Source organism: Prionailurus bengalensis, chromosome X (genome assembly GCF_016509475.1).
Source record: "Prionailurus bengalensis isolate Pbe53 chromosome X, Fcat_Pben_1.1_paternal_pri, whole genome shotgun sequence".
Lineage (NCBI taxonomy): Eukaryota > Metazoa > Chordata > Mammalia > Carnivora > Felidae > Prionailurus > Prionailurus bengalensis.
Genome location: NC_057361.1, coordinates 27,724,633 through 27,737,186, shown reverse-complemented (window position 1 = coordinate 27,737,186; position 12,554 = coordinate 27,724,633). Strand labels below are relative to the sequence as shown.

At 37.6% G+C, this 12,554-nt stretch overlaps 1 protein-coding gene across 8 annotated transcripts in view; it reads left to right on the top strand.

The window, feature by feature from the left end:
- Nucleotides 1-12,554, top strand: part of DMD (dystrophin) — a 2,018,590-nt gene that overhangs the window by 1,200,340 nt on the left and 805,696 nt on the right. For all 8 annotated transcript variants that reach the window (XM_043570319.1, XM_043570321.1, XM_043570317.1 and 5 more), the window contains one exon: nt 891-1,066. In XM_043570319.1, the coding sequence (XP_043426254.1) occupies nt 891-1,066 (176 nt within the window). The remainder of the gene's footprint in view (nt 1-890; nt 1,067-12,554) is intronic.

The following is a 12,554-nucleotide window of genomic DNA, read 5'->3' as shown; positions in this document are numbered from 1 at the left end:
AGTAATAGACTATTTTAATTGCCTCAAACATTCTGTATGATCTTTTTCTTAAAGGTACAGTGCCATTTTTATGTAATGATAAAAAACATTTTGTTTTTAGGTATATCTGGTTGTACCAGTCTCCTTTCTAATGACACTCCTTTGCTGATACTCTTAACATTTCATTCAGAGTAAAAAGTAGAAGATATTTAAGCTTGACACCATCAGTGACTCATAAAAATGTTCTGGCGGCTATAGATTATTTTTAAATTTATCACTGTACCTTAGGGATTTTTTGATAGGCTGCCCCCAAAAGCAATTAATTCTCAGTTTTAGGTGGTTTTATAATGCAAAATACCTTGATGGAAACAGAATTTGAAATAAATTTCCTTTGAATGTAGCAATGAATTTGTGTTTAAATATCTCCAGAGGTTTTGTTTTGTTTTTTTTTTTTAAAACACTGTGCCTAAACTATGTGTGTTCTTTTTCACCTCTCCTATCGATAGTCATTAAGAAATCCAAATACTTTTTTCATGTTGAAATTTTACAACACTTCATAGACTGTTAAACATGGAACATCCTTGTGGGGACAAGAAATCGAATTTGCTCTTGAGAAGGTTTCCAACTAATTGATTTGTAGGACATTAGAACATCGTCTAGCTGACAAGCTTTACAAATAGAAAAACTGGAGCTGAACTGAGAGGGTGCTTTTTTACTAACACATAAAAGGTGTCTTTCTGTCTTGTAGCCTTTGGATATAGGCATGTCAGTTTCACAGAGAAACTTTCACGTGGAGCTTTTTTATTTCTTTCTCTCCCGGTAGAACTGCATGTGGTAGCACATTGTTAAATCTTTCTCAAACAAAAGGATGTAGGGCTTCATTTTTGTTTCGCCTTTTTGGTATCTTACAGGAACTCCAGGATGGCATCGGGCAGCGGCAAACTGTTGTCAGGATATTGAATGCAACTGGGGAAGAAATAATTCAACAGTCCTCAAAAACAGATGCCAGTATTTTACAAGAAAAACTGGGAAGCCTGAATCTGCGGTGGCAGGAGGTCTGCAAACAGCTGGCAGAGAGAAAAAAGAGGTAGGACGATAGATAAAAATAGGAATTCTAAAATTTTAGCAGAGCTATTTAAGCTGTCTTCTAAAAAAGATTTTGTCAAAGATTGTAACCAGAGTGGGAGGCACCAAGGTTAAGAAGCGCCTCAACACTTAATCAGTAGCAATAAGGATTTTTTTTTCTTTTTCTCATATACTGAAACATGTAGCTGTTGCGAGTGAAATAAGCAGTACCTTCCTGCTATTTTAAACTTTCAAATTCGTTGTAAATATCACTCACGGTTGGGGCGCCTGGGTGGCTCAGAAGGTTGAGCTTGTGACTTCAGCTCAGGTCATGGTCTCATGGTTTGTGAGTTCAAGCCCCACATCTGGCTCTGTGCTGACAGCTCAGAACCTGGGGCCTGCTTTGGATTCTGTGTCTCCCTCTTTCTCTCCTCCTCCCTGTTCATGCTCTGTCTCCCTGTCTCTCAAACATAAACAAACATTTTTAAAACATTTAACAATAAATAAGTAAATAAATAAATATCACCCATGGTTGTTCAAATATGAATATCTTCAGTATATTCCAATCTTTTTTTAATGTTAATTTATTGATTTATTTTTGAGAGAGAGAGAGAGAGAGAGCAAGAGAGAGAGAATGAATAGGGGAGGGGAACAGAGAAAGCAAGAGAGAATCCCAAGCAGGGTCAGCATGGAGGGCCACATGGGGCTCCAACCATGAACCATGGGATCCTGATTTGAGCCAAAATCAAGAGTTGGATATTTAACCGACTGAGCCACCCACGTGACCCTGGTATATTCCAATCTTAACAAGCTGAGTTTTATTTATTTTAAAGAAGATGGAGAAAGGAAATTATAAATGACTGTTTTGTAGGAAAGAATGCTATCTGTCTACGCTTTTTAGCAGCTACGAATATGACTATGATGCTAAAAACCAAGATAGTGATATTTACTTTTTAGTTCCACTCCATTTGTTAGTACATGCTTGCAGAGAGACTTGGGCCACAATAGTCAAACCCAAAGGGGAAAACAAAACCTCGGAAAGGTTATTGTTGAATTCAGTCACCTTTTAACTTTCTCTTGGAAGGTCCTGAAAGCAAAGAAAAGCCAAACGTATGCGGCCACACTTGGAAGGCGTACATATTTTTATAAATGGGATTTTGTATTGTGTTTCCAGTTGTTGATGTTAATGTTGCCTGTTTCATAAGGGAGGACTTGGCCTTTATTTACCAAATGAGACTATTGTTATGAACAATGAAAACTCAGTTCTCTTGCCAAGCTCTTGCTTCCTACCTATCATCTACATAATAGGTGGATTTTAATATTCAGAAAGCTAGGGCCACACTTTGATGAACGTCTTTGGTGAGGATGTATTAGAAAGGTTTCAGAATTAGGTCCATTGTCTTTGCCCACCTCCTCTTGGAGCCTTTGCTCCTTTTGCATAATTCAGGAAGTAGATAGAATTCATATTCCTTTGCAAAAGGGATGCATTAGTTGACCTACACACACACACACACACACACACACACACACACACACACACACAAATCTTGATAAAGTTAAAAAAGAATAGTACTGTCTAAAAACATGGTTATTTTATATTTTGGTTTAGAAAATATTATAATTTTTATATAGATGGCATAAAATAAAGTTCTAAGCTTTGTGGTTAAACTGCTTCCTTGGGAAAATCATATGCTTTCTCCCCACATTGAAATCTCTCTGTTATACACATTACTATACCATTACTTCACTGATATATTTATGGGAGGAGCAGCTTTAAACCTGTATAATATCATTTCGGAACTAAAGTTAGTCCAGTCTAAAATAAGATGTTAACAAATGAAAATATTAAGGAAAATTGAATAACATGCTCTAAAAACGAATAACTTAAATTCATACAGTAGATTAAATGGATTGGAAGATTATTTTTTATTATATTTATTGTTTCTCACTTTGTAGTGTCTCTAGCTCATGTATCATTTAAATATGTTAATATTTTTTCTGGTAACAAGTTTTTAAAAATTCAGTTGAAAAAATGATCTGTTACTGACTTCTAAATGAAAATCGGAACTTTTAAGTAAAAATAGGGCAATATGCCTGTTACACTAAATAAGCTCTAAAATTGTAGATCCTTCTAAGTTTATAAGAAAGTAGTATATGCTGACTCTGTGGTGAAATATTACACAAATTGTAGGTTAATTACGGCTAGGGATTTGGCTGTAATTGGTTAGAAATCGTTCTCCCATTTAACCATTTTGACCTACATTAAATATTGCACTTTTGTGCTTTAAAAAGTCCAGATCAGCTTCCTGGAGTTTTTTTTTTTTTCAACTCAGCTTTTAAAGTTGTCTACTTCACGCTACATTTTAAAAATAAATGTTAGCATATTTAAATTTCCACTGAGATCAATTTTGCGGCATACTTCCTGAGGATTTTTGTATCGTTTAAATTTTATGAAATGTAAAAAAGTAATAATATAGAAGTGCCTTTTCTACCAATACACTGACAACTATTTCCAAGCACCCAGTAGCAAATAAAGTAAAAAAAAAGTAAAAAAAAAAATTTATAAAGAATACGTTAACCTAACAATTGTGGGAGAGTTGTACTCATGAAGCTATTATTAATCAGTGGCATGCTTTCAGTACAGTCCAAGCAGAAGTTAGCAAGAAATGGAAGTTAGGCATTGCACAGGTGAAAAATAAGATGACTATTCAAGTTCACAACGGCATTCTTAGTTTGCAATGGGCTTTTAAACGCAGCTGTTGGACATATTTCATGTTGCCTAGTTCAGGTACCCATATGAAAGAAAGTATACAGTTTAAGCAAAAAAAAAAAAAAGTCTGCAAAAACTATCTGGAGCCTTACAGCTACATAATTTTAAACCCTTCTCTTGAAAATGCAAGATATCAGAAATACGAGCAGAAAATTCCCAGAACAAATTCACGTATCAGTGGATGTCCATTGAGGTTAGTATATATTGGAATTAAATGAAGTATAGAATACAGTCAATTAAGTATACAATTTAAGATAGAAAATTCACTGTTGCCTCGATTATGTAGCAGAGGAACTGGATAACATCTATAGGTTTAAGCTGGAGAATATAATGAGTTTAACGATGGCTTAACCACCAAAGTGGTCTTTGTAAATGAAGAAGACGCAAATGTAGATTTATCAGCCATAAAGGAAGTCATAGGTTATAACAAAGCAAACCTATATATGAAGATTCTCAAGCCCAGGTCCATGGGTAGAATTCAAGGGGTGCCATGAGCTTGAATGGGAAAAATAAATACCTCTTTGTTTTTGCTAACCTGTAATGGAAATTGAGCATTCCCTTCCATTTTGAAGGAAGGTAACAAACCAGAGTAATACTAGCAGCACCTGTGAGATCACAGGTGTTTGTTAATATTTCAGTAGCGCTGTTATAGATGTCTCAAAGTATTGTTCATGGTTATCACTCTCCATAGCTACACTAGTTATCATACCTTCCACAAGATCTTATGAATGTGTTAATAAGAAACAAGCCCAAGTATTGCTATATCACAATTTTTTTCTAATAGTTTTATAGCTATATTTCAGTACAACTGACTTTCTTCAGAGTTCTGGGTGTGTTATATTCTGGACTTCAAACACTATTCTGAGAAGACTCCCAGGCTTCACCAGATTGCCAGAAGGGTCCATGGCATAGACAAAAAAAAAAAGGATCTTATCTGTATCTAGCCAGCTGTTTATCTGCCCAGACCTCATTATCCAGTATTGTGGTTTCAGTCCTTTTGATGGTGGAGTCACTACCTTCATACACTTTTTTTTTTCTGGAATATTCCAGGAGACGTACCAGTCAAGGGAATGTGGGTAGGCAGGCCTTTAAACAATGGGTAGCTGACAACATAAGGAAATCCATTTCACTTAGAATAATACCAGTTGATAAAAGATGGAATGGAAGAGGGCTGCAAGGTGATGGGAAGTAGAATTTCTAAATGAAGGACTCTCTGAATCATAATCCATAGCAATAAAAAATGACCTCAAGAATTTATCTCTCTTTTCCCTGTGGACAAATATGGTATTTTTTCCACCATTGTAGAGATAAGGCAATTATTGTTCTAACAAATACTGAGGAATCAGAGTTTAATTTAAATATCACCTGATGGAATACATTGCCTGAAATCTTTGTTTTTCCAACTTTTTAATGAAAAATTAGAAGCATATAGAAAAATAGAAAAAAGTAGCATAAGGAATACCCATATACCCTCCTCTCCTTCTCCTAAATCCCTAGATTCAGGAGCTAACATCTTGCCATATATGTTTTTTCTCTCTGTCTCCCTACCTCCCCTATATGTGCCTTTATTTAATGTAGGGAATTCTCTCTCTCTCTCTCTCTCTCTCTCTCTCTCTCTCTCGCTCTCGCTCTCTCTCTCTCTCATACACACACACTTTTTTGTTGTTGTTTTAACATTTGTAAGTTATAAACCCCCTTATACTGGACCCCTAGATACTTCACTATGCATTTCCTTAGAATAATGGCATGCCATCTTGCTTATGCTCAAGAAAATTAAAAATACCATATTATCCTGCCCATAACCAAATTGACCCACTGGTTCAAAAATGTCTTTCATATCATTCTTTGAGGTTTTTTTTCATACCAGTGTCCCATGATGTTTTATGTATTGCATTTGGTTTTTTAAGAGAGGGGGAAAAAACCTTTTTCTTCTACCCTCTTGGTTTCAGTGTCTGGAAACTCCAAGTTAAATTGACAAAAGACACATTAATAGGAGAAAAGGCATGCACATTTTATTTGATGGTAGTGTTTTAATGTGGCATGAAGGGCTTCATAGAAAAGAACTGAAAATGCCAAAGAAGTGGTAGGCCTAAGAGTTACATACCGTTTTAACAAAGAGTGATCAAATTGTAGCAAGGTGACGAGGCAAAGGAAAGGCGTGTGGTTTTCTAGGGGGGATAGATTGCAGGAAGTCAAATATATGGGGAAACTAATGCAAGATAAGGATATTTCAGTAGTGAGTAGATTCAAGTCAGTGCTGCAGACTCCAGTGATAAAAAGTCTTCTGCTATTCCTGGTCCAGAAAGAGGAGGGAGAGTACCTTCGTGAAGGCCAGGGTATGCCCTGCCTTCAGACAGAAATACACAGGTTGGAGAGCTTTTCCTGTCTCTGCTGTTTGTCAGTTGCCTTCAGCCCCAAATAATCCTTACTCCAAAGTGACATATTGTGATTTCTTTCTTTTTACTGATATTAACATTCGGAAGAATTTTGTACAATTTTGTCAAAAACAAAAACAAAACTCACCTTTCTGCATTTATCTGATTTTTTCCCCTTCATTGTGTGATTTAACTTGTTCTCTAGTCTCTGTATTTCTTTTAAACTGGAAGTTGGGTCTGGATGAGACTTGAAAAGATGCAGGTCAAATGTTTTTGGCAAGAATACTTCTTAAGAATACTTCATAAAAGAGGGAATGTACTTCAGACCCCATCGGGAGGTCATGGTATGAGGTAGTTCCCACTTGTAATGCTGCTAAGTTTGATTACTTGGTTTAGGTGGTGACCATCAGATCCTGAACTGTCAAATGTCATCTTTTTAAATTAGTAAGTCATCTAATGGCTTCAATATCCTTTGATGGTCCTTCCCTAAGTCGCTACGTTAGGGTTGCATAATGGTGATTTTTCTGAATTCTGACATGATCCTACCAACTGATTTCTTCCATTTAAAAAGAAAAGCTTTCGTTTTTTCCCCTTGATGTCAGTACGGATTTATGGATTCTTATTTATTCAATATGTTACAGTGAGTTACAGTTATTCCTCTTGTTGATGTTCTCACTGTTATTAAATCTGACCGGTGGGAGCTTGTCCAAGGTTCTGGCTTTAATGTTCCCATGCTCACCTTGTACTTTCCCTGCCCCAGGTTTGGAATCAACCAGTCGTCCAAGAGCCTCTGGTTTCTTTCTGTGGGGAATGGTATATCGAAACCAAAATGTGGGCAGTAACCCTTTCTGAAAGGAAGACGGGCAGTTTTCTGGCATGCAGTCCTAGGGGGAAATGTTTTCACATTGCTTTCAGAAGGACACAAAAATCCCTTTCAGTTCTGCATCAAAGTTCAGAATAAGGCTAGTTGTACTTAAAAGCCCTTATTGTGAAAACTAGGGCTTCACTTTTTGTCATGTAAAATCTGTAACTTCTTACTCATTTCAATGCTCCTACTTCTGATATTTTGAACCCAAGTTTACCTGCATATAATCTATGCCAGTTTGCCAAGCAAATTAATGGCGTAAATAAGCTAACGGGAGGCATTCCTAAATGTACTTAAGGGAAGAAATTGGTTTTTAAAGACCTGAGTTCATTGTTTGCATGCAAATGGATGCTGTTAATTAGAAATGAGCCTTATCTAATTCATTAAAGTAGGCCTAGTAGGACCTCTTCTTGAAAATCTCTATTAGCAATTCATATTACTCTATGCAGTCTTTGTGAGACAACTCTTTTTCTCTTCCTTCGTCTTGGATTTTGTCTCCTGACTAATTCAGGCTCCCCTGACCCAAGTAGCCTTCAGTATAGTACCTTATTTCCTACAAAACGAAACCCTAACATTTTAATAAGATTCAGAAATCTCTTTACAGTGCATCCTATCTCTTCAGTGGACTCAGCATGCACGTGTGACACCAGTGCTGAAAGCCTTCTCACAAATTCACACTCTGCCCCCGGGATCTTGTCAGCCCTAACTCCAGTCTGTTTGCTCTCTTCTTGAACTTCCCTGGTTTCTCACCACCAGTTTTGATCCTGGCTCACTGCTGAGTCAGCCAGGAGTTTGTGGACTGAGTGCCCACGGGCAGAATCCGGCTTGGAAAGTATGCAGTGTCTTTACACAGGCATTGTTTTTGAAATAATTGTGAACATTTAAACATTGAGAGGGTTCGTATCTTCTAGAAAACAAGGACTCCTGTCTCCTTTTGAAAGTTAGATCTGCCTTTTAGGTGCTCATCCCCACATTCTCTCAAGGCACAGTCAACTGCATCTGAGTCAGCGATGTTTCAGACTTGCTACTCAAAATGTGGACATCACCTGGGAGGTGCTACGAAATGCAGGATCTGATCAATCATGGTCAGCATTTTAATAAGATTCCCATGCGACTGACATGCGCATTAAAGTTTGAGAAGCACTTGTTTGGGTAAACAGGCCTACTCTTCAGGTCGCAGCGCCTGTCCCACCTCAGTCGTTTACGTTAACTGCTTTCCCATAGACATTTGACTTTATAATACTTCATATAGATGCTTATATAATGGTGGTGGTGGTGACGGCACTTAATGTTGCCAGATGTCGTTCCCAGTGTTTGACATAGCTCCAGTAATCTTCATTAACGACTCTGATATCCATCTTTACAGAAGGGCAATTGGGGCACAGATTGCTTTAGCTCTGACCTTGAGTATTCTCTAAGATACACTTCCAGCGTTTGCCCACCCACCCCTCACTGAGCAAGCCCATTCCCTTAACTGGCCACGCTTTGCTGCAAGGGAATAGGACACAGATTCTGTTCTGACCTATCTTTCCAAACATCTTATCCATCATACTCATTATTTGCCGCTTGTGGCTCATGCATAAAATGACCTGAACTTTCTTGTCCTTCAGCTTTTGCAAAAACCATTTACTTTTTGAGATTGAACTGTTTTTCTCATAATCTTCTCTCAAAATCCTACTCATCTTCCAGAACCCACTGTCAGTGCAATTTCCTCAAGAAGTGTTACCTCCTGTCCTCAAGCACAAGCAATCTGTTCTCTTAAGTTCTTCTTGCTCCTTTTTATAACACATTAGATTTTGTGTGTCTGTCATGCAACATACCCACATGTGTTTCATCTTACTTGGCAAGATTGAAAGCTTCATGAGGGCAAGACAGTACCTTAATCTCCTCTCTAGAGCCCACCGCACTTAGTGGAATATCTAGTACATTGTTGATAACCAGAAAACATTTTCTCAAGTTAAATTGTAAGATTTCTATATTCACATTGAAATTAAACTAGGATTATAAATCTCTACACTTGACATTGTTACATAGTTTAAAAATAGATGCACAGAGCCAGAATCATTTTTTACATGTTTTTATAATATTAGCACATTTCCGGGGCTCATCTTTAGCTCTGGAAATTGGACTTGATCAATTCTAATCTGAAAGAAGTTGGGATAATAATTCATGTCTTAGGTATTCTCCAGAATTTAAACCTCTTAAGAGACAGATGACTTCAACTTCCGAAGCATTTCTATCAAAAAGAAGCTCTTTGATTCAAATAGTTTGTGCATTTGTTTGCATCATTTTTACTGTATCACAACCAATAAATTCTAGGTGAAATTGTAAGAAATTAGCCTTGAAACTGGGTATTTTTGTTTTCATCCAATCTATAAGCACAAGATGTTTTTCTTGCAATCCATATCATCAAAAAGCTATTTTTTAGACCGATCCAAGAGGATCATACAGATATCATTATCCACAGGTGTCTACGGAAAATCTGGTCTCTTCCCATCTGTTCTCTGATGACTCTTGAAAAGCTTTCAAGGACATTCATAATTCTTCATCAAAAGACTATGAAAAATTAGCTTCATAGTTAATCTTTTTATGTCATATTTTATTCTTTACGACTTGGCAAATGCTAGTGAAACTGACTAGCTGGAGCCAAACATGCTGTCGCATTGGCTGGTACTGACACCATCACTCTCTAAAGACGCACACGTGGACGTGCTTTATTCATGGCCTTCTATGAACTTGTGTGGGCCTGGGGAGGTAGGAGGTAGAATTTGTTACGGAGGACCATCTCTGGGATGGGCCTTGAGGGATCACGGGAGTCAAATGAAGAATGGAGGGGTGGACATGCCAGAGAGAAAAAGTGACGTGAGTGAAATCAATGCAACAAGAAATAGTGGGCTACGTTGAAGGACTTCATATGGTTTGGAATACAGAAGCTCTCTTAAGTCCCAATTTAAATGTACGCAGCTAATCATCCTGGGCTCTGCATTCTATATGTAAAATCAACTGCCCAATTTTTATTCCAAAGTGAATGCTAGATATTAGTAACCTCTATATGTTCTTGAAAATTTTTCGAGTAGCCTTATTGGAAGCATGTACCTTGCCCCCCATAACTTGAGAATAACATTTCCAGGAGCCAACTGTGTGTTGTTCTCAACGTGTTTAATACAAGTTATTCTTGCTTTTATAATTTTTCTTATTTAATTAAATATTATGCAAACTATTGAAATAGGAATGCAAAGAGAAAGAATTTTGGTTTCTGTGAAAACTAAGTCACGTGCTTTGAAAGACTTGATCAAGATGACCAGGAAAAAAAATGCTGTTCAATTAGATATAGGTGAGGAAAGTATTTAAGATTGGGGGTAGAGGGTAGAAATCACAAAAGTCAGGAAGAATTGTACATTTAGATACTTTCTAATCTCTCTAAGTCTTACTCTGAAGAAACCCAAACTAAAAGTCCTAGATGATAAAATGTGGGAGTGTTTTGTGCAAGAAAGAATGTGCTGAACTTGAGTTCCGTGCTGAACTTGATCCTTACTTCAGGAAAAGTCTTAGACCCCTTCCCAAATGAGTGTTCAGATGAACATGTTCTAAAAGAAAAGTAAATGTTGAAATATGTGTAAACAACCTTACCTAATCTGTCCAATTTAATTTTTCCCCCCAACACTACCTGTACACTAATCATAATCAAGTTTAATAGAGGGTCTCTCTTGTGTGTCTAAAGTACAAAGTATGGTGTGATGTGAGTAGTCAAGATAGAGCAAGTCATAGAAGATTTGGTATCTCAAACCTTTTTCTGGGGTGGCATAGAAGGACCTTAGTAGGTTTCAGACAGTCAAGATTTGGAACCACATAGGTCCCTATGATAGTTGAGCTCAGGGTGAAATGAAGAGGGTGAGGGTGGCAGCAGGGTGACTCAGGTAATTTTGTAGTCTTTGAAATTAAGGATGAGAAATGTCTGAGCAGAATAAAAGTCATAAAGATGTGACAGATTTAAGATACTCAGTGGATGAAAATAAAATAACTTGGTAATTGACTAGATGAGATGGGGGTGATGAAGGGAAGGCTCTAGGGTGACCCCTTATCCACACGCCTAGGGCTTGGGGAACTGGCTGAATTGAATGCATTAGCTACAATAGGAAATACAAGGGTGAGAACCCAGATAGCAAAAGGGATGCAAATCGGACATACAGACTTCAACTTGGGGTATGATGGGTTTGAGGAGCCTGCGGAACATCCAAAATAATGTGTTCAGAGAACATGTATTTGGATGTATAAGTCTGAACATCAGGAGGAAGACAACGTTGCTGAACGCACTGAGCCTTTTTTTTCTTTTCCTCAATGGAGAGGTGATAGCAATTCCCAGTGAACAAACTCGATGAGATCCCTTTATTAGTTCACTGACTTACTAGCTGGTAAACAAAACAGCTTCCAGGATACATATTAATAAGTGATACTGTGGAGAAGGACTTCAGGTATCATGAAGCCAGATGAGGACTAGTGGTAACTAATGAACTGAGGTAATACATGTGATCTCCACGGGGCACTGAATATTCCCCCTTAACTATCATAGATCAGAAGGGTTGGTGAACCAAATTTTGGGAATATGTCACGAAAACCCATTGATTACAACAGGCAGGAAAATAAGCTCAAAGTTCCCATCTTCCTGATTACAGATCAGAAATGTCCCCATGATCCTATATATGTATGGGACACCCCGGTGAAAGAGAGGACGTCTACAGGCATATTTAAAGCATGGATACAGTGTCCAGTGAAACGTGAATGGTCACTATCTAGACAGATGGTACGGGAGACACTGGAACCTGAGAAATCAGCACAAAGCAGAGCAGGCCTCCTTGAGGTCCTGTAAATTCACTCTCCCTTTAAGGTTATCGCTATCTAAAATTTGTCTCTTGTCCATCTGTATAGCAGCTACGCCTGGGAGCCCCCACTTTCTGAAAACAGGGCAGGGGCATCTTGCATTCTTGTCATTTTCCTTGTTGCTGAGGGAACTTGTATTGTCTACCTTCAGAGGCTAGCCTGTGAGGCACAGGTGTATTACAAGCAATCATTTCCAAAGTACTTTTTTGTTAGAATTACAAACCTTCATACTACTAAAAAGGAACACAGTATCCATGGGTCAGTGGATTATCTTACTGCACAAAGGAAAACCCAAAGTCCTCAGATGAAAATGTGTTGATCACTTTGATTCCTTCCCTGAATTTAATGTAATTAAAGGATGCTTTAGATGCGTGTGTGACTGTCTTCTTATGTTTTCTTTAACAAGTCCCTGCTCTTTTACTAATTCTCAACTGTGACAGTGTGGCTATTAGTATAAATCTAAAATTATCACAGTAAGCTGTTTTCCACATTGGTTAATAGGAGTTAAGATTTTTTTTTTCTCTACTATTATAAATATGTTTCTAAAACCCCTTTCGATAATGGAAAACACCCTGGGGCACCTGGGTGGTTCAGTCGGTTGAACGTCTCACTCTTGATTTCA